At 41.4% G+C, this 23241-nt stretch overlaps 1 protein-coding gene across 1 annotated transcript; it reads right to left on the bottom strand.

The window, feature by feature from the left end:
* Positions 1-33: 33 nt before the first annotated feature.
* Positions 34-20514, bottom strand: hoga1 (4-hydroxy-2-oxoglutarate aldolase 1). The gene is made up of 7 exons (XM_079499145.1): positions 19908-20514; positions 18855-18983; positions 16076-16203; positions 15477-15611; positions 9277-9373; positions 4035-4168; positions 34-2448 (listed from the first exon to the last, which is right to left on the bottom strand). The coding sequence occupies exons 1-7, from the start codon at positions 20140-20142 to the stop codon at positions 2299-2301; spliced, it is 1008 nt and encodes a 335-aa protein (XP_079355271.1). The 5' UTR covers positions 20143-20514; the 3' UTR covers positions 34-2298.
* Between the last annotated feature and the right edge of the window lie 2727 nt (positions 20515-23241).

The following is a 23241-nucleotide window of genomic DNA, read 5'->3' as shown; positions in this document are numbered from 1 at the left end:
GGCCTTCGAAGGGATTCAAAATATGACATTTCTTTGTTTTCCGCCATTATTTATTTCAAATAATTAATTAATTCATTCATTTGTTAATTTTCTCTATCATAAGCATCACGTCAATGTCAGCCACAGGCCTTGGAGAGATCAGGAAGGAAATCAATTCACATTGTTTGAATATCCTTGGTGAGGCACTATAAAAATCATTATTCATTCATTATTGTTGTTTTTTTCAGTGTCAGTGTCTTTACTCTTTACTCTCAGTACATATTGTAAAGACATAGAATATCATCACTGTCGGGCAGAAACCTTCTTATCATATTTGTATGGGTTTTCATAACTAGTACAAGGTTTCTGCCCGGCGACAACGTGGATAATATTAACCACTTTAATAAACCCCAGTATCCGTATTGTGGGGAATGCTTTCACAGAAAATAGCAGATTGACAAACTCTCGACACGTCGCAGGGGCCATTCTCCAGCAAGAGCCAAATGGAAATAGCGGCCGACTATGTCCGTCGCTATAGTGCCCGTCCGTCCGTCGCTCCGGTGGTCAGACTGGCAGCCCAGAATCTGATATATATGGGTCCTGTATCCCAGTGGTTCCCAAACTTTAGACGTTTGCCTGTGACTGAATACTAGTGAAAATATCTAAATAGACATTCCTTATTCGTTCAGAGTGCATACAACCAATCCAACTCCAACCTGGATAGGAAGTCTAATGGTTGCTTAAGTCATTCGGCGCCTAAATCGCCTTTTCACGCCTATTTTAATATCAATTGATTACGGTGAGCAACTATGTCCTGTATGCGGTCATAACACTCCGGTAGCGGTCCGGTGAAAAAAAAAGAAAAACGGAAATGGAAATTGAACTGCATTATGCCGTCTATGGGGACGTAGTCTCGTGTAGCCAGACAACTATTCCACAATCTCCGAATGCTATATGGAGTCTGGACCTACAGTATAGCCCCCATGCGCTGAGTAACGGAAGCTGCTATTTCCGTTCACGAAAATATATTTAAAAAAATCTTTAGAGCTTATTTTTTTATTTCCTTTTCTGCTAAGCAACAACTATATATCTAATATCTCGGATTCTTCTTTTTGGGTCAAAACAAGCTAGATTTGCGCCTCATTTCTCATTCCTTGCTTACAAAAAGTATGTTTTGGGTGGATTAAATGACATTTGTGGCAGCCTTTAAATAGGGGATTTTTACTTCCTGACTCAGAGTTTCCAGGTTCAATCTAAGAGCCTCGCCCATTGAGTTATATGCAGTGTATGTATAACTATACAGTATGCACTGCATAATATGCCATTGCTGTCAGGCAGAAACCTCTTATTCTCCATATTTTTACTTTTTGTGTTTTTTCGTAAATTAACAAACGCCCTACTATAGCGTCACACAAAAGCATCAAAAATAGCAGATCCACAAGCTCAAAAACACATGCGCGAAGCAATGCGTTTTAAGCTCGCCCAACTGCTATTTTTGAATTTGAATACTGAAAAGTAACAGTTTTAGACATAATGACTTTTCCACCCGACAGAGACGATATGTAATGTATGTATTACAGGCCGATGTGACAGCGATGTGTGGCTATATTATATTAGAGATGGTTTTACATGATGGGGTAACAACACGGTTTGAATTGAATTATGTTTGTAATAATTACTCAATATTTCTTTTAAGAGCCCTCTTGGGAAAGAGCTTCATGCTTTCCATGTTGTGTGACCTCCATCGGAGACAAGAAGCATCCATATTGTATATCACCCTCCCTGGCAACCCACAGGACTCTGTGTAACTATCAAAATATATGTCCACGCACTCTGGGTTGTGGGAGCTGCATGTCACAATAAAGTGATTTACAGTGTGTGTGTGTTCCCACTGTGTGTATGTACACACTACACCACACACACACACACACACAAACACTTTAGGATTTTAAGCCTGAAGCCGAACACATCCACAAGATTGCGACGCATTGTGAGCTTTCAGCTTGTAGATAGTTTGGTGCGCACAACACCAGAATGTGAGCTTTCAGCTTGTAGATAGTTCGGTGCGCACAACACCAGAATGCACACAACTAAATATACACTCCAAATACTAACTTCTAAATGTCTAATCATGTAATCCTAACCCCAAATCTTTTCCTATTTTTATTTATTTATTTGGTATTTTTATACCATAAAACAACTCATTTCTCTTGCGAGGACCAGGACAATATTGTCGTCACACAATATCTGTAATCAAATTCTACTATTGTGCGTACATTTGGCCCTCACAAGTATAGTAATACAAGTACACACGTCTCCTCACAACCAGCCATTACTGGAGAAGTCCCGCCTCAGCTGCTGTGTCTGGGCCTCTGTGAGTGGCTGGAGAGGTGATCGACAGGTGCCACCGTGGTAACCGAACCACTCCATCGCCTGCTTGAGAGCGGGCACTCCCAACTTCCTGGTCACCTAGCAACAAGAAGGTATAGTGCTCTAAATCACTCTATATGTTACAATAATATATATGGTACAAAGCCATTATTGTTCATGTTATGTCTCCTCTCTTCATGTGGTACATGCTGTATGGCCGAGGACAGCCATTGTACTGCAGTGGTGCTACAGTACTGTACATTATCCAGACGCTGTTACAGTTCAGACAGAGCAACGGTTCTATAAATGTTTTAATGTCAAGAACCACCATTAACTCGGAGAGTGTGCAAATGGAACCCTTTGCTATTTATAAAATAATTAGAGGTTTGGACCACTACGCGACCCTCACACCTACGTTACACTGCCGTTTCGAACCATTATGTCTGAGTCATAGTGTCGGGTACCCGTTGTACCCGTCTGTCTGTGTCCCTTTTGTTCCCATATAGTACATATATCTCCTATAGGAGATCCCTGATGTCATCAGTATACGCCCATATCTTGGAATGCCCATGGTCATATTGGTTGGATCGTCTGTTCTGAATATACAAACTACTCAACGGGGAAAAAAACTGTTAAATCTTCTCTTCTGGTTTCTAATATTTTATTAATTCTGGGTGCCTGCCATGCAATGGCAGAAACACAGGTGGAAATCTGAAACACATACTTAATAATCTTAATAATAATTCCGTCTAGTTTTGAATTTGTATGTGCCTTTTATTTCAATGTATCTTTGTTAACAGTTTAAGGGCCCCAGACGGAGGTCTCTGTCCTATTAACTCAACCCCCGTCAGTGGGGGGCGCTGATAGTTCAGCAACCGCCACCGTTCACCACCATGGCTGTAGAAGAAGACGGCCTCCTCGTCTCCCCCAAAACAGCAATGGCCAAGGTGGTCGCGCTGATCGGATTAATCACTCGCTAAGAGACTTTAGAAGCATTCATATTTTAGATGTGCGGCCACTAAACATTCGCTTTATTTATCCAGCGCGATTTGAAATGGAAAACTCTTAAAAAGGACTAGAACGGCCTCATCCACCACCTTCATCAATTTTCAATGCATTGAGGCTGAAGGGGAAGCAATCGAACATGGAGCTGCCGCTCCACGAGTGCTTTGATTAGCGGTAAGCCAACTTTATAGGTTTATCATTAAATAAAGCGCTAATTAACACGTTAAAGGCGTTGTTGCGCAACAGTGGGACGTCATCGAAAATGTTCCCCCTCCATTTTAGCCGACGAGATCGAAAATCTTAAAACGTTAATAACTCTTGATCTAAATCATTCCGTCCAATTCTAAGAAAAGTTAAATGGTACGAGATACCAGGGTTGTGGCTCTTTCGGAGCAGGAACTCTGGGGGGAGCGAGGGTGGGGTTAAATGTTCAATTATTTTTGTATGATATTTTTGACTCATATGTGACCTGAAAATATTTATAAAGAAACTTTGATAAAAGAAAATCTCTTCTGGGGTCCTTGGCACAAAACATTTTCAGATGTTGTCCACGGCCAAATACATATCAATTTGTGGGTCCTTGACTTGAAAAAGTGGATGGATGGATGGATGGATGGATGGATGGATGGATACTCTACCGCATGCGGATTTGGACAACATTTTATTCACAATGTACTCACGGCGGCGTTGGGCTCAATGAGTCGCTGCTGCAGCGATCTGGCTTCCTCCCAGCGGCCAGACACACACAGACGCTCCAGTTCACACACCTCTCTGCCTAGCACGTTAGCCAGCGCACACACACCACCCACTGCACCTGTGTAGATGCAAGACACACACCTACACGTTAGCCAGCGCACACACACTACCTAATACACACCCACACACCCTCCCGCGAGATCAGCCAACTCAGGGAAGTTGGAAGTACCTTCATTTAAAAACGCCGGGACAACGCTCCACACGTCCAAACTCTTCTCCCTTCTGGCTCTAAAACTATGGAATGCACTTCCCATTGCAATCAGAACTGAAGACTCACTCCCAATCTTCCACCGTAGGCTGAAAACCCACCTCTTTAGACTCCATCTTAGCCCGTAGCACTTGCCCTAGCCTCGACGACCTTACAGGCGTATGCAAAGGTTCAACTTATCTAACTTAGATAGCATTTTATGTAGACATAGCACTATATACATACATATGCATAGTTTCATTATATAGATATTCCACTGTTAGGTTCTTAGCTTATGTATGATTCATGATGACCAGCACTTGCCCTAGCCTTGACGACCTTACAGGCGTATGCAAAGGTTCAACTTATCTAACTTAGATAGCATTTTATGTAGACATAGCACTATATACATATACATATGCATAGTTTCATTATATAGATATTCCACTGTTAGGTTCTTAGCTTATGTATGATTCATGATGACTATTTTTATGTATACTGTATGATGTATTACCATGTTTTTGTTCTTGCTAATCGCTGTGGATTAACCCATTCTGGACGGGAACCCCTTTTGGGGTTCTGTACAGTATGTACAGTATTCAAAAATGTAAAAATGTTGATGCTGCTATATAAATAATCTTAGGTCAGTATTTAGAAGGTGTTTTTATAATCGGCCTCGGTCCAAAATGGGTTGAGCGTCTGTTAAATGCCTAAATTGAAAATTGTACTGCACCTGTGTAGATGGTAAGACACACACCTACAACGTTAGTCAGCACACACACCACCCACTACACCTGTATGTAGATCACGGATTAAAGCTAAATTAAATCTCATGCTTGGAAAAAAAAAGTGTGATTTGTGAAAATCACAAATCACACATGCTTTCTTTTGCTGGTTTGACTGCTTCAAACACTCAAAACATTATAGAATAACTGCAAATAGGCCATCTACAAGCTTACAACATGATGTGTTGGAATCTTGCTCTGTATATCCAACTTAATGTCCAAAGTAATTGGAAAAATTCTACATACTGTAATATTGAGATGTGGTACATTTGCAAGTTATTAATAATCTCTGGAATAAAATCAAAACTGTCATTGGATGTTAGCTGGTTAACTTCACAACAGACGAATGAGTATGAGAATGTAAGCATAGAAGTACAGTATATCGTCTCTCATAATGTCTAAAAGGTACTTTTCAGGATTTAAACATTTAAAAATCTGCAAAGTAGCAGATCTACAGTTGGAGGCCATCGATATTGTCCTTTTCTTTTTGCTGAGGTTTGCGTGATATGCGCAAAAGGACAGTTAACCCATTTTGGGCGGGAACCCCTTTTGGTGTTTTAAACATGTTATAATTTAGCTATTGAAAAATAGCAGATCTACAAGCTCATAGCGCGCCACCGAGTGGCGTGCTACGAGCTTGTAGGTCTGCTATTTTTGAAAAATCGTGAAAATATTTATTTCAGAAAACTGGAGGATTTAGAAGGATTTTTTAAAATGTTGAGGTCAGGCCTAAATGGGTCAAATGATAAGGGACAATATCGGTGGCACCCAACTGTACAAGCTCAAACCTCAAGCTTGTGGATCTGCTACTTGTAATGCCTGTGTGAGATGCTGTAGTATGTATGATCAAGTAAGACATTCATATACTAAAAAAAACACAAAAAGTTAAAATATGCAGATAAGAGGTTTCTGCCTGACAACAACGATATACTGTACGGTAAATAAGTATACTGTATATAAGAATGAAGTATATCCGATCGTTCTGAGAGAAAACATGCGAGCGTTTCTCCTCCCACAGTAGGATGACATTGTCTGGTGAGAGAAAATGATGACTGCAGATACATAACACTCCCCCACTGTGCAGCTTGCCAGCACAGCAAACCAATGGAGACTGATCGTTGAAAAAATGCTTTACGACTCCACAAGGGCATCTGGCCTGTACTCTGCCCCAACTCTGCACAGATCAAATGGCTGCCAGGCAGCTTGGGCCAGAGCCTACTTTAAACTTCAACGATGGACAGTCTAAAGCACCGGTTCCCAGTCGCCGATATATTTTTATGGGATGCTTTATTTTTGGTTTCCTACAGTACATTTTGTTTTTAGTTATTTAAAAGAAAATCAAAAAACATTCCCAAAAAAGCTAAACATTTTCATGAATTAAAAACAAATTCAGATTTTATTTTCAGTAAAGAAATAAAAGACTAATCAAAAGAAATTCCTTAAATTCAAAAACGAATGTAGTGTATCAGTGAAAATACCCGATCCACAAGCTCACAATGATGCGCGAAGCGACGCGTTGTGAGCTTGTAGATCTGCCATTTTCACTAGTTTGTGTCCCGGGGCGAAAAGGTCTTGGAACCACTGGTCTAAAGAGCCCCTCCTCAATCTTGCCTCATCTCGACTGACAGCTCTGAAGTTCCTTGGTTTTGAAATTGGAATTGGAAGTTGTTTCTGAGTGACAGGTAGACCCCGCACCCCTCCCACCCCTCCTCCTTTCTAAATCCTTCGGGGATATAGGGGGAGTTCTGAGACTGCAGAACCCTGGGACATCAAAGCCTGATCAAACGCACTCGCAGGCACACATGTACGCACGGCACACCAACTTCACACCGACATCTTGAAACATGTTAATATCAGTCGCTCAGTGTCGGCTGTTGTTGCTACTCAACCTTTATGCAGATCACCTCGCTGCAGGAGCTGTGTCAGTCACTTAGCCCTACCCTTCCACACTCCACACACCACACACCACACACCACACACACACACACACACACACACACACACACACACACACACACCCGTCATATTTCAGTCATGGAAACAAGAACACACCAGGGAGCATAGATCAGAGAGAACTCTGCGCGTGTGCATGTCAAAGTATGACCGGGTATGTGTGTGTGTGTGTGCGCGTGTGTGCACATGTGAGACAGGAGAAAGCGTGTCTTTGACAGGGCTATAAGGCACAGAACATGACTCATTAACCCATTAGAACCGGGAAAGCAGCCGTGTCATTTTAGATTTTAGCCACATACCACGTAAACCATTATTTTATACCTGGCTATTCAAAAATACCAGATATACAAGCTCATAGCACATCACTTTGTGCCGCATTGTGAGCTTGTAGATCTCTTTTTTACGTTTGTGCAAATCTTTGATTATATAATATATATATATATATATATATATATATATATATACAGTATATATATATTTTTTTTAAAGAGAACATTTTTAATTCAAATCTTTGCTTCCGGGCGTTCCCGGAACAAAATATTTTGAGATGCACCCATACCACCGATCTATAGCAACATAAGATTTGAATTGAACTGTTTAGAAGGAGTTTTAGAGAAGATACTTTTAGAATCGTTCTCGGGTCTCTAATGGGTTAAGTTCCTGAGCATCGTATCGATGCCTATCCCCAAATGTGTTATCTAACCCGTGCATATGGTGTAAGTGTACGTGGCTGACATAGCAAGCAGCCACTTATGAGGCACCCGTAGCATATCACATCACACATCGTAGCTCCACGTGTGCTCCACACACACTGCAGTGGAGCGTTGCATATTGCACAATTCTCAATGGAATGTTTCATCTTTACGACATAAAATATTCATAATAATAATAATAATAATAATAGCAGTAATCATATGGTCCGCACTCCTTTGCGGTATGTGGTAAATGATGCATCTACATTTAACCCATCCTAAGTATGAGGATCAGCTGTGGGCGCTAAGCTACGGGGGCAGCGCCTCTGGGAGCGGTTAAGGGGTTAAGTGTCTTGCTCAGGGACACGTAGACGGCAGGGGCCGGGATGCGAACCGGAGACCTTCTGTTTCCCCACACTCTGAACCACTCAGGCCCATCTAATGTGCTTTGGAAACAAAGCAGAATTTCTGAGGCAGGTACAGGTACAGGTACCGTATGAAAATAGACTTCAGAGACTTGAAACTTAACATACGTAATCTAATACAACATTATGGTACAGTTATTTAAAGGGCGGATTGATTTGAAAAATCTAGTCCCTGCATATTTGAAATCATTGATTTACAAACTAAATTCAAATGTCCATGATTTAATAACATTGACTCCATTATTATTCTTGTAATTCTGTAACATTTTAACGACTAAGGAGGAAGTTAGCAAATGCTGAAAATATGAAAAGAAAGCCTTTAAACATAAAAATAATCTTTGATATATGGCCATGGCCGAGGCTGTGCATAGACAATGTCAATACAATGTATTGACAGTGGCATTGTCCTTTGACCTTTTCATTTTCATTTCACAGTGCACGCTACAGCGTTGTCAATCACTTTCCATCTCTGACTGCAAGCAGACAGAGATGTGTTCAAAAACACAACAGAAGGTTGCCATTTTCTGCAGGGACCGCCTTGTAAACATAGACATAACACAGTCATGTAACACAGTAACACAGTAAACATAGTCCTTACACACCGGGAGTGTGATGAATAAAACTTCCCAACATTTGTCACAAATATTTCACAGCAAACAATTACTTTGGTGATGCCTCACTCAAATAATCTGTTTATTTTGTATTGCGCCCACAGGTCACATTTACTATGAAATCGTACATTTTTGTCCGTCTGACCCCCCATGCCAAAGCGCCAGCGCTCGCCCAGCAGTCTGCCGCCAGGCGTCTTACTGGTTTAATTTAGTGTAACAGTAACAGTACTGGCATTTATTTGGCTTTGGACTGTCAAAGTATCGACATCATCAAAGGACCAAGTGCTGAAATAACAGGCCTTACTGACACCCCCCCCCCCCCCCCCCAAAAAAAAACAAACAAACAAACAAACAAACATGGTATCCTTTTGTAAAACGGTCAGGAGTATACTATGAGTCATAGTCAATGTGCTTAACGAGCCAGACCACTGGCATGGTCCACTAAGCTTTGATCTTCATCTTTGTGAATGTAAGTTTTACCTTTATCCCTGGAGTGTGTAGGTTCTTTCTTACCAACACAATAGGCAGCCATGAGAAACCCCGCTGAGCCAGCCAGAACCTGGAAATCCTGCGCTTTGGTTTTGTGTATAATCAGGCCGATTCGTGTGATCTGAGGAATGGGTAAAACACACAGAGAGAGAGAGAGAGAGAGAGAGAGAGAGAGTAAAGAATGTTCAAATGTTTGTTCGCTTCATCTTCGTCACTCCTCCCTGCTGTCAGGGCTAATATTTTACTGTCTGGGGTAGCTGTCACCAAGGCTTAATTTATACGCCATTGCATCTACCTCTTTGACGTGTATTTTCAGTCGAAAATCCTTTTTTCAAGCACACTGTAATCGTCACGCCTCAAAGCGTGAATTTGGTTTTAAGAGTGAGAAACCAAATAACTGAACCAACAGTCCCAAAATCTGGGGGGTTGGAGGGCGATCATCTCTGCATCCTAAATGGAGATGGGAAGAGTCATGGAGAGAGTGAGCTGTGGAGAGTGAAAGAGAGAGAGAGAGAGAGAGGAGTCCCCAGAGAGAAGAGAGAGAAGAGGCAACTTCAAAAAGAAAAGAAAAAGGAGGATGGGGAGAGCTCATGAAAAATTCATTCCCCTCACTATTTTGTTTGCCTTTCGTATTCTCTTTTGTCAATCTGGATATGAAGCGCTACATCCAAATAAACCTGAAATGTTGAAATGTTCAAAGGGAATGTAAGATAATTCCCTATTCCCTTGCCCCTCACCACCCTCCCCCTCCCCCCTTTTCCTTCACGCGGAGACGACATTCCGTGGGGAGCGACTCTCCAGTTTCACAGTCCATCACCGTTACTTATGGGAGGATTTATTTTTAACCACCTGGCGTCAGTCAATCCACCAATCAGTCATTTGAAAAACACACAGAGCCTGTAATTGATCAATCACTCAGACAGGGCTATAATAGGAGCTCCCGCTGGTCCTTGCTAACAGCGTGAATAATACTGCACCCAAACATACAGTATGTATATCGTCGCTGTCGGGTGGAAACCTTGTATGTCCAAAATTGTTAGTTTTCCGAAAAATGAAAAAAGCATCAGTGTTCCAATGGATCCAATGTAGTCATTATTTAGTCACAAGGTTCAATACTTATAAAACCCACACACAGACTTAACCCATTAAGACCTGAGGCTGAAATGTCATCTAAATCCTAACAGGAAAATTCTGAAAAACGGAACAACATAAACAAATACTGAAACCAGATACAATCATTAAGGAAGGTTTATGCATAGTACTATGTGTACTATGTAAATTCATAATTTCCATTTTCAAGCCATTCAGTTGAAAATAATCACACCCATGTGAAGTGAGGGGCGCTCTTATCATCGTACATCATTTCATACTGGCCAATCAGAATGCCTGTTGCCTGTGATTGGTTAGCTGATTTGCTCCTTTACATATGACGTACATTTTCCCTTCAATGTCAATCATCGTCATATTTAGCGGAATTTTGACCTAATTTCTCCGTTCATTGTCAATGGCAAATCTTGAGACGTGTGGGGACAAAAACTGTATATAGGAGGGGCTAGCGCACCTCAATAATCTGGGGAGCGCCCCTCAATAATCTGGGGATCCCCCAAAATAATTTGGCGACCCCCCGGAGGGGTCGTGACCCCCAGGTAGAGAACCCCTGCCCTAGGGTTGATACCCTCACAAAAAAATGTCACGAGACCTGGGCACAATATATGGGGGCTTTCCTCATGTATGGTGATTTTGAGTGATACACTGACAGAAAAAAAACACATCATTCCATACAAATCACACTCGTGTGAAGTGAGGGGCGCTCTTATCATCATACATAATCATACATCACATTCCGTGCTCAGCCAATCAAATCATCACATTCCGTGCTACAAACACATTTTATGCTCAAACGGACATACACACAAAGCTAGCGCCCCTCAAAAATGGTTAAAGATGGAGTGCTGTGATGTTTTTCCTCCACTAAAACATGATCATCAGGTACTAGGAGGAAGATTTCCACACCCACCAGTTCATTAAGTATACCTGGTTTTCACCTAAACGTAAGCCTCGCCCACAGCTGTTGTATGATAATGGGAAAGGGGTTAGGGTTATTATGTCACTAAAGTAGTGTATTTCAATTGTGCCTTTTGACTCAAAGGCTTTCAGCTTCCAGGAAGAAACCAAAAATACACAGGGAAGACATAATTTGAATATTATAACCGCACCTGGGGGTCTATTAGAGTAATGTTAACTCCAAAGACACATACAAAACAGAAAAAGTACAAAATCACGGCACTCCATCTTAAAGGGGTTCAAATCTAAAATTACACAGATGCTTTCCTGATTTTAATGGGTTAAACCCACTTTCACAATTTCACAATGCATTGCGAGGTGACGCATTGTGAGCTTGATGATCTGCTTTGCGACATTGTAGCATGATGAGTAGGAAGTTACGGAGAAGTTATGGAGATACAAGGTTTCTGCCCGATAGCCACTATATACTATATTTGTCAGCTGTGCAAAAACAGCGTGGCACAGACTGCCGTCTACCCAGGTGGTAGAGAACTACTCATTACTTTAACCATGGTCTTTTAGCATTAATTACAACTTTTCCGCCATCGTTTTGACGCCAAGTTCAGAACACTGAGATTTCAGAACATTTTTCAAAACTTTGGATATGCTCTTCACAGATTCCCAGACTTTCTTCAATTGTTTGGATGCAATAAACCGAAAACCAGAGATCATCACTACACTGAACCAAATACAGTAAATGTTCATTTTGATTAGAAAGTAAAAGGTAATTATATAATATATTTTCTTTTTTTGTAAACCTGGGCCGTATATCTAGATCATTTGGTTGGTGGGTGTAAAAATGATTGGAATTGGTACATTTTGTCCCCTGCCTGGGGAGCATTGCAGTTTTTTGCTTTAGCCCCAGAGTGAGACCACCACTCGAATAACGTTTTCAGAAAGAGTCTTCGAGAGAGTCCTGCGTGATTTCCCACAACAACAGCCGCAATCATAACAGTATTGACGTTATTTCTTTCTGAATTCATTTGCACAATGTGGACTTGCTGCTGTCAGTTGAATGGGTGAGCTGACCATACATTGATTGATGATATGAGAAGCGATGTTTTGTGGCGAGGTCGATCCAACATGTTACATACAAGGAAGTAAAATAAAGAAAGGGCAATGAAACATTGAAATGATGAACTACATACAGTAGATATGATCATATGATGCCATTACATGAAACATTAAAGAGTCTTCACTAACACACGTGTGTGTGTGTGTGTGTGTGTGTGTGTGTGTGTGTGTGCGTGCGTGTGTGTAGCTGTAACATTACTCCTAATGTTGCACAGTTTTGTGGAAACTTCACTGACGAATACAATTCCATGTTTACATCATAAAAAGTATGATTTTCCTGGTTCGTAAAAGGTCCCCTAGTGGTCCCCAGACCCAACGTTGAGAACCATTGATTTATAGGATTACAAATAGCGAGCATAAGAGTAGGCCGTTTTCAGAAACGATAGATAGGGATTACCCTCTAGCTGTGCATTTTAATGATATGAAACATGACATATACTCCCTCTGGCTTTGTGGCATCGAGGTCTCGCTACCACTCAAGAGGCGGAGACTGTGACTATTGAAGAGAAGGGAAGCTTATTGGATATTTACGTAGCAAACCGTATCTCCTAAGGGCCTTAATGAAGAATTATTACCCCAGTGTAATGCTATGATATTTTCATGGCTTTTCATTTTAGAGTCCTTTTCAAAATCAGCGGTCATGCATATTCATGTATGTGGCTCATTCTATTCTATATTTTACTATTCCACTATGTTGCTTTAATTCTTCTTATTCATGTTCTTCTTATATTAGTAGTAGTATATCGTCTCTGTCGTGTGTGTGTGTGTGTGTGTGTGTGTGTGTGTGTGTGTGTGTGTGTGTGTGTGTGTGTGTGTGTGTGTGTGTGCGGCCGTGCACGTGAATATTATTATTAACCAACACACAGATGTAAAGAGAGTTCAATAGCATTGATTTATGAAGAAAAAAAATCAAAAACCTAAAAAAATGGAGTTAGGTTGTTTCGTCCCGATTTTCATTTCAATGTTTCACTGCCCTTAATTTATTTTACTTCTTTGTATGCAAACTGTTGGATTGACCGTGCCGCAGAACATCGATTCTGAAATCATCAATCAATTCATGGTCATATCACCCATTCAATTCAACAGCAGCAAGTCCACATTGTGCAAAATAAATGAATACAGAAATAAATAACGTCAATACTGTTATGATTGCTCCTGTTGTTGTGGGGAAACCACACGGGACTCGCTCAAAGACTCAGATGAGGGTTCCCACATCCTTTGAGGATCGCTGAACCCACTGTAGTCTATTTTCTGCCACACACTGACAACGTCTAAATTAACTTGAAAAATAAGTGGTTCATCTAAGGAAAATGAATGTTTCATCTTTATCTGGGACTCACTGGTGCACTGGTTGTTTTTTAATGCTCAAAGCGTTGTACCCTGTTTGTGTTTCTCCAATGTGACAAATGCCCAATGTTTTTGCTGACTGCTTTTCATTTTTTTCACTGTACACCAAGGGCCCTATCTTGTGCGGCACCTAATCTTATTCAGTGGTGCAAATAGGCTGCATCCTACATCTTTAGACTCACTAAATTGAGAAAGGACGCAATCATGTCACCCTCCAGGGGTCCTGGAATGCAATACTGTACTCAGTACTGTACTCTAACCTTGTTGAAGTAGGACTCATAAAATGTCCCTGGGACCAATCTAAAAGCCCACCATTACATTGAAAACCGACATTACTGCTTATTACGCAATTTTCTTTTGTTTTGCAAATATTTCACAATTTTTAAAATGTTTATCAATCCTGCAAACTTTGGAAGGCAATCGGGATAGAATATGGGAAAGCGGACAGATGCGTGTTGATCACATGACTATAGCGATAGTGTATACCGATTTGCGTGATGTATGGTTAAATTGTGTACGAGTAATGTACAGAAATGCGTTTTGCCAAAATCAGCCTCATGGTGGCGCTACAACCGGGATATGTGGCATTACTAACTCTACCTAGTGGGAATGTGTGCGCATAATTTCACGGACAACGCACGCTGTGTTCATGATTTGAAGCATTTTGTTGGAAATAGACAAATCCTGCAAACTTTGGAAGGCAATCTTAGCCAATGGGGATGGAATATGGGAAAGCAGACAGGTCCGTGTTGATCACATGACTATGGAGATAGTGTACACCGATTATTAATATAAAGGAAATGTTTTTTAAAAAATCTCATGGTAGCACTATAACAGGCCATTGTGGAAAAATTGAGGCAGAGGTTCGTCGGTGGCATCCAGGGAGTGTGTGCGCACAGTTTGGCATCCACCGGGCCAACGGTACCGGAGATTAGCTGTGACGAACGGACGGAGTGCAAAACATAGTTTCCCCATGCCTTCGGCTGGTGGAGACAATTAGAGCGGAGTCCCTGGGTTTTTTCCATTCACAAACTGACGCGAGTTATACTACTCGACGATAAAATATACCTGCACTTTGACGCACTGCCTCAGTATACCCGACGAATGCCGGTTAGGCCGAAACGTTGTTGCTTTGTCTGTTTTGTATGGTTTTTTTGCGCCTTTATTTTTTATAGAGGGACAGACAGTAGGCTGACAGGAAATGGGGAGGGAGATTCGGAGTCGAACCCGCGGCACACTGCCAGACTGTCACTGGATTACCAGCCAAGGTGCCTGGACCGCTGAGCCACGGCCCAGGCCCTATATATAGGTTTAATGTTTGTTTTTCCTTAAACAAACATTAAAAACGCCATTGACAATGAAGGGAGATTTATGTCATTTTGTCCCTAACGCAAACATTAAATGCCATTGACAATAAAGAGAATTTAATGTTTGTTTTGTCCATGTTTGTTTTGTCTGATAATTACGTCATAAAAGATGTAGCCCCCCTCACTTCACACGAGTGTGATTTTTTTATTTCATATTGAATTATTAAAGGAGACTACCTCAAATTTCCATGTTTTGTTGTCCTTTTTTATGGAATTTATTATATCGGGTAAAATTTACCCAACGTTAGGTATGACAATGTTCAACGTTAGTATAGTATCCAGGGTTGTAATCAAAGCTAAAGTTTGAAATAATTTGTTGTATCGCTCTGTCCTATATGTCTTGTCTTAGAATGAATAAAGTGGTTCTCTTACATCCCCTCCGCTGTCCTTGAGGCCCAGGATGTTGGGGTGTTGGGCCAGGTGTACCACGGCGTCCACTGGGAGGTCCAGGCCTGTGTTGGCTGGCACGCTGTACAGAACCACAGGCACCGGGCTGCTGTCGGCCACCTGCAGTACAGTACAGTACAGTACAGTACAGGGCACACAGAGACTGGGTCAGGGCCTGTGTCTAGACTCATGGAATAAAGCAAAAATAAAATCTCATGACTTGAAACATTTCGGTGCTACTTTCGGTGCGCCACATGCTTCCAATTTACTGTGTGTGTGTGTGTGTGTGTGTGTGTGTGTGTGTGTGTGTATTATAGTGAGAAAGCAACTGTGAGAAATGATCTTGTGGTGCTCCCATCTCGCCGCCCCAATCCATCATTAGCGAACGTCATGCTAAACTGGTTGATGATACTGTATAGCCAAAATGAAAAATCGTGACAATGCGAGCCAATCTATAAAGCCTGCAGGCAAATATGTATCATTTTGGGGGTCCTTGACGTGAAAAGGTTTGAGAACCACTGTCTTCATTCACAGTACTATAAGTTGTGTTTGCTCGTGCGTGTGTTCGGGAGTAAGAAGCCAACCTTTGTGAAGTGTTGGATGAGAGCCTGGCTGTCCATCTTGCCCTTATAGAAACACGGCGTCACAACGAGGACTGCGTCTGCCCCGGCTCCTGCCATCTGTTCAGTCATGTGGACCGTTGCTCTGGTGGCTGCACAGCACAGAGGAAGGGACCCAACACACACACTAAAGTCATGTGGACCGTTGCTCTGGTGGCTGCACAGAGGAAGGGACCCAACACACACACTAAAGGTCATTACGCACTGGCGAATTAGCGATGCGACCCAAAATGCGAAATATTTGGCCGGCGAATTTTGACGCGGCTGCCTATACATATCTAAATGCGACGCGTATATGTGATTATTCGACACTCCTCTCCACTCCTCCTCAGGTCGTTGATGCAGACAACACAATTGTGTTGAGGCCCAGACAGTCATTTGTGGTCCACGGCCGCCCACACGTGCCGTCTGTAAAATAAAATTGTAAATACATACAGCGATGCAATGACAGTTGAGTTAACCAAAGTTTGGCGGAGCCCGTTGGTGGCTGGTGTGGTGGTGGAGGGTAGGTTAATAACGTGGAGAAGAGGCGAGGGAGGGTGCAGTGGGCCGTGGGCTCCCCGTACCTCGCAGAGCTGCGGCCCGGCTGCTGCTCTGTTCACGATCACAACAGGTAAGTTACTACAGTACGCTGTTTATAGACCTAAACGCAGTTTGAGCTGCATTTGATTGGTCAGAAGTGTAGCATTTGCCAGCGAATGTCCGCAAAATTTGACACCAGAGCGAAAGACGCATTTTCACTTCGTGGAAATTCGTGGCTGAAACTTGCATGCATTGATTTTATTAGGTTTAAAATATATATATTTGCGTCGAAGATTCGCCCCTGGTGTGTAAAGACCTGGGGCTGATTCTACAAATGGCTTCGAAATGAGTAGTTCTCACACTTTCAAGATTTTTCCAAAATGTTCAAAAAAGCAGATGTACAAGCTCTCAGCACGGCATGAAGTGACGCGCTGTGAGTTTGTATATCTGCTATTTTTTAACGCAAAAACTAAAAAATGTTTTAATGGGTTAAGCCTGATTTATACTTTATCACACGCCCGTGTTGCACGTCGAAAATAGCTGACCTTTACAAACTCAACAGAAAATGCATTTCAGCACTGTCAAGGCAGAAACCTCTTATCTTCATTTTCTACATTTTAAATTAACTTGATCACAGCATCACACAAAAGCATCAAAAGTAGCAGATCAGCAAGCTCAAAACATGTCGCAAAGCAATGCATTTTGAGCTTGTATATATCTGCTACTTTTGCTGTTTTTGAATTTGAATCCAGAAAAGTAACAGTTTTTGGACATGGACAATGATACCCGACAGAGATGATTTTCAGGTCGGGATACCAATTTAATGATGATGACCTGACGAAGATGTAACTTAAACATCGAAACGTTGTCACTTTTTATTTGCACCCTGTTATATTAAACTAAGGGCCTAAATTGTTTGAGCTGCTCCAGTGCCTTCTTTTTCACCAATTTAATCCAATCAGGAGAGATTTGGAGAAAGACTAAGTATAGACCCCTGGTGGAGCCCGGGCAAACAAAGTGTGACCCCATGGTGTAAGTGGTTAAAATATTCACTTTACCATATTCCACTCCAGTGTTAATTTGCTATAAGTTTTCATCAAATTGCCAACTTCGAAACCTTTGAAACATTGCCGAGATTAAATACAATTTGCTTGCATCTCGACTCTTACAGCTGGGTTGGAGAAAATAGACCACCAAAACGACACTGGGAAGAAGTTATACGATTTGTGAAATAAAAACATCTGTGTTTCCGAGGCTATACGATTTGGCAAAATTACTGTTTAAATGTTGGTATGTTATTAATGTGACAAATACATTTACCTTCCTCCTAGCTTCTATTATCAAAACAATTTGTTGTGAACAAAAGGTTCAAGCGTTGGGTGAAAACATTTGTGTTATGGTGGATATTTTCCATTATCCTTCAGCATTTCTAATGCGATACAATGTAATTTGCATAAAAATACTTAGATATAAACATAGCTATTTTAAGTTGCCCCGGATAAGTCTCAGCAATATGTCAAAATGTAAAGCTCCACTTCTTTATTTCCACATGGGAATACCCCCATGTGGAAAACTCAGGTTCAAAGTCATCATTTTTTATTACCTTTTCTTCATTTTTACTCTTTTTTGCTTTCTCTTGCTATTTTCTTTTACCCACCCTTAATCACATCTCTTGGACCTTTCTCCTTCTATTTTTCGAATGAATGGAACACAATCGTCCATTTGAAAATTCATACTTAAATGTGTGTGGTCAAAAAAATAAACTGATCTCCTCGCTGAAGAAAATCAGTTTTCACAGTTCATATAATGGGTTTGAATGGTGAAGCCAATTTACCACTTAAGCCCATATTTTCCAAATACATTTATTTGTGTCGCAGGGATCCCAATCCAACCCTTGATGCGGAGTGCCAAGCACTGGTCCCATTTCTTTGTCTTTCAGGCCAGGGATCGAACCCTGTCCTCCCAGTCTCAGGGCAGAAACTATAACCACAAGGCCACTGAGCTAAACCTCTAAATGTCTAATCTCAATCCTAGCCACATCCTGAATCTTTTCCTAATTGTAATCCTAACTCTGCAAATCTTCCATAAAACAACCACTTATCTTGTGAGGACCAAAACAAAGTGTGTCCTCTCAAATTCTATATACTTGTGGGGACATTTGCCTCTCACTCAGTAACATAAGCGTGCGCACGCGCACACGCACACGCACACACACACTTACATTCGCAGCCAGATCCAGCCATAACCAGTTTGTCACCGGGCAAAGACTGCCTGACCCGTCGGACCACCTCCACCCTCTCCCCCTCACTCAGATAGGGGTACTCTCCGTTGGAGCCTTGCACCACCAGCCCTGCAACACACACACACAGTCACACACAGTCACACACAGTCACACACACACACACACACACACACACACACACACACACACGTTGAGCAACAACTAATGCAAATTACCAATAAAGCTTGTAGCCGTACACTCGTACAGTCGTACTTCACGACAGTCATGTTTCAGGGCTAGTAGCATGTGAGCTCGTAGATCAGTTATTTTCGAAGAAGAGATTTGTTCGGCAAAAAAGGAGGGGACCAAGTTTCTAGAGTAGACCCCCTGGGGGACCCCGATCAATGAATAGAATTTGAGTAGTTAAACTTACCAAATATAAATATATAAACAAAAACTAAAATGTGTGCTTGATAATAGGCCTATGTTGCCGTGCTTTTATAGAACTATTTTATAGGGTAGCTCACACAATGAAGCACAGTATTGCAATGCTGGCCGTGGCAGAGAGCTTATATTACAATAGGATGGATGTTCTGAAAACCAGTGGTGGACAGCGCTGGGTCCTGAAACGTCCCACACGATAGAATCCAGCAGAGGGCGAATAAAGCAGGGACACACTGGCCAATGGAATGTGTTTATTTTGCAGGGAGAACTTTGGCCTGGCCCCTAAGCAAATTGACTGCATGCATTGCTTCATAAAACACAGAGGTAGTTTAATAATCTACATTAACATCCTTCTAGATTCAAGGGAATCGGGATGAAAATTGGGAATATAACATAATATGTGCCTAAGTCTCAATGTAGCTTAGTTGCAAGAAACATCAGTAACATCTCAATAAATATATTATTCACACTTTATTCAATGAGGAACCTGTCCAGGCTGTCCCTGAGGGTCCCCGGAACACACTTTGGGAACCAGTGCCACTGATGTAAAGGTCCAATCTGTGACGTACCGTGATTGGATATTCAAGCATAATTTGTAGTGTTGTTTACCTCTAAACGGTATCTGAGCATATTTCTTCAGGTTTTCTTCAAGTTTCTGATAGTCCACATCTTCTTTAACGGTGAACGGAGTGGCGATGGGCGGATAGATCCCTCCGAGGTCCAGTCTGTGAGTCGCTGTGTAGGCTCTGGTCCGTTTCCAGGACAACCCGGGGTGACCAGACTGACCACCAGCACCAACTCTGCACAGTGGACCGAAACCTCGCAAAACTCGGACTCCAAACATTCTGCCAACAGACTGCCAACCTGTTTGCTACGATCGGTCGCGGACTCGCGGTGCATAAAAACTACTCCACAACTGCAGCCATCTGCCAGTTAATGACTAACCCTCCTCACTAAATATTGACAAAGTAATTTGATGAACTTTGAAATTGTCCCAAACTCGAAACACTTCCTCTCTAATACCCCTGGAGGCTAGGCTACTATAGCAACGTTTACCCACACAGACAGCAGTTTAGGTGTCGAGATCCCCACACCATAACGTCATTACAAGTAATGTGACAAACCAAATTTAACTTGAAAGTCAACGCGTTTTACAGTTGAGAGTTGACGTTGGGTTAACAATAACATTGCATTATTAACCTCGCGTCACCAGGCTTTCCACCTCGGAGGAAAAACATTGCATGCAGAGCGCCATGATTGTAGTTTATTTATGGTTTAGAGCTCCGCCCCCAAAACGCCTCCTGGACTGTTGCAAGTGCAACACTCATCAGTACAGTAGAGTAGACAGTAGAAGATGGTCCAAAGCAGGTTAGAAAAAGTTCTACTGTATAAAATAAAATAAAAACTTTACTGGAGTATTTTCAATTTTCAAAACTTCAAAAATATTCTACTCCATACATGAGAACATCTCAAATGCAAATATTGTAGACCTACTTCTACTCCACTACAATTATTTGACAACTTTAGTCATAGGCTGGTGGAAAGCCTGGTGACACGAGGTTAATTTATAGGCTATACTAGTTACTTTGTAGATTTTTGATTATTATAATTTATTACAAAACATAGGCCTACATTAACCACTTCGGCCTTTTGAAAATAGCCAATGCAAGCTCACAATGCGTTGCATAATATACATTTTATACATTTGAAAACTTGAAATGTGACATTCTACATAATGAGTAGGCCTACTTTTAACTGATAACATTTTGTTATAATATATATCTTATAAGCTTATATAATATAATATAAATATAATAATAATATAATGTAAATAAAATGGCCACCAACGTAATCAAAAAAGTCAATCAAAGAACAAGATTCCTTTACAGGATCTCCTCACTGGTCAACAAAAACACCTTGAGCCCTCGTACAAGGTTTCTTCGACTATGCATGCACCTCTTGGTACCACAGCACCTCAAAGGCCCTTAAAACAAGGCTCCAGACCTCCCAAAACAAACTGGTCAGGCTCCTACTTGGCCTCACCCCCCGAACCCACCTCACCCCTGCCCACTTTGACAGGCTGGAATGGCTTAGGGTCGACGACAGAGTACAGCATCTTGCAATGGGTCTGGTCCACAAGATTCGATACACCACCAAGATACCCATGTACCTGTCTAAATACTTCCTTAATGTTAACGAAGTCCACACCCACAACACCAGAGGGAGTGCAACAAACCATGTACAACCCAGATTCGGCACAAATTGTTTTCGCTCCTATGCCACCAAAATGTGGAATGCCCTACCAACAGTCATTAAGACATGTGAATCCCTTGACTCCTTCAACACCGCTCTCAAAGGGCACCTACGGACAGCTGCAATTCGAAACTGTCCCCGTTAAAATCGGAATCCCCCCCCCCCCCTTTTCCCCCTTACTGTATATGTTTCTTTTCCCTTTTTACCTCCTTTATGATGAATTCCTGTTCTGTTCTGTTCTTTGGCTATATAGAAGTGTCTATTTGTACGTCTCTAAATGTTTTGATGAATTGAACAAGGTGGACCCTCTTGTAAACAAGTGTAATGCTTTATTGGGTCGTCCACTCACAGTTAACAGTCTTTGTATTGAGTTGTGCTTGAAATGTACTGTAATTATGCAAACTGTTAATAAATATTTCAATCAATCAATCTTTAACTCGAATACAAATTTGACTGACCAACTTACCGGTACACTTAGTAGCCTATGAGTAATATTTGAGTAGACTCTAGGCTATACTTTGACTGAACTACTGGGGTTGCATATTATGTCCACCACTGGCTGTTAGTGACTGTCTCTCTGAACTGAACATGTTCGCCTATGGATAATTGTAATTGTATGACTTTAATTTTAGTCCAAGCTCATTTCTTTTGGCCAGAGTCGACTTATCATAATAATAATTGTATAGTATTGATTCATGATAACATTGATGTAATATCGAATGGTTAAAAGGTCATCCCTTTGTTAATTGTCTGGTAACGTTTATTTATATATATTAGCCTAGTAGCTTCTGAAGAGTGAGTCAATATGCAGCATGCTTTGCCTATACAATACTGCCCCCAGGTGGACGAGTTTTTAAATACAAGCTAGTCCCTGCAGTAGCGGAATACAGTGATTTCTCCTAGATAAATTCATGGGCAAGCAATTAAGCAAGCAGCAGGCAGTGTACTCTCTGCTGCCCCATCTGGCGGAGTCAGGTTAATTAGCAGTAGCCTACACATAAAGTCTACTGAAACTACTATAACTACTATATTACTATATTTAACTGTTAATACATTTTTCAATCAATCAATCAAAAAATCAATAACTGAAGTCAAGATAGTAAAAGTCAAGATAATAATAACTTATATCAGAATGATTCTCGGAGATAATTACATTATCATCGTAATTGAATTTAATACAGACAAGCCCCAACTCGCAAAGGGGAGTTTCAGTTTACCATACATACAAGCCCCGACTCGCAAACGGGAGCGAGTTGGGGCTTGTCTGTTGCAACCAACCATCACTAACTTGCTTGCATTTAGCGGTTCGGAACAGACCAGATAAGAGGATTGATTAAGTGGGTGGAACATTTTTAATTTAATGTATTTTTGGCAACATAATCTTTCATAATTCGAGAGATATTTAAAGTTGAGCAAAGTCCCTCTGTCTTTTATTTTATTAAATACATTTTATTTTTATTCTACCCAGCCATTATTTTGGGTGTGCTCACTCACTAGCCTACTGACTATTTCCGAACGAAATTGCATTATAGGGTGCTGTACGGTAGAATAGCCTACAGTAGACTGCAATCATCATCATCATCATCATCATCATCATCATCAGTCCCCCTCGCCCCTCCCTCCTAAACCAACGAGCAGATGGAGAGTCGAGCAGATGGCGCGTGAGGAGAAGAACGACACAGTCCGTCTC

This window comes from Electrona antarctica, assembly GCF_951216825.1.
Source record: "Electrona antarctica genome assembly, chromosome: 4".
Taxonomy (NCBI): domain Eukaryota; kingdom Metazoa; phylum Chordata; class Actinopteri; order Myctophiformes; family Myctophidae; genus Electrona; species Electrona antarctica.
The sequence above is the reverse complement of the archived record's forward strand: the minus strand, read 5'-3'. Positions and strand labels throughout refer to the sequence as shown.

Coding starts and splice junctions, on each gene's coding strand:
- hoga1 (XM_079499145.1), bottom strand. CDS start 20,142: ATGTTTGGAGTCCGAGTTTTGCGAGGTTTCGGTCCACTGTGCAGAGTT. Junction 9,374..15,476: donor TCAAGGACAGCGGAGGGGAT/GTAAGAGAACCA, acceptor CCCATTCCTCAG/ATCACACGAATCGGCCTGAT. Junction 4,169..9,276: donor CATGGCTGCCTATTGTGTTG/GTAAGAAAGAAC, acceptor GCATCTACACAG/GTGCAGTGGGTGGTGTGTGT.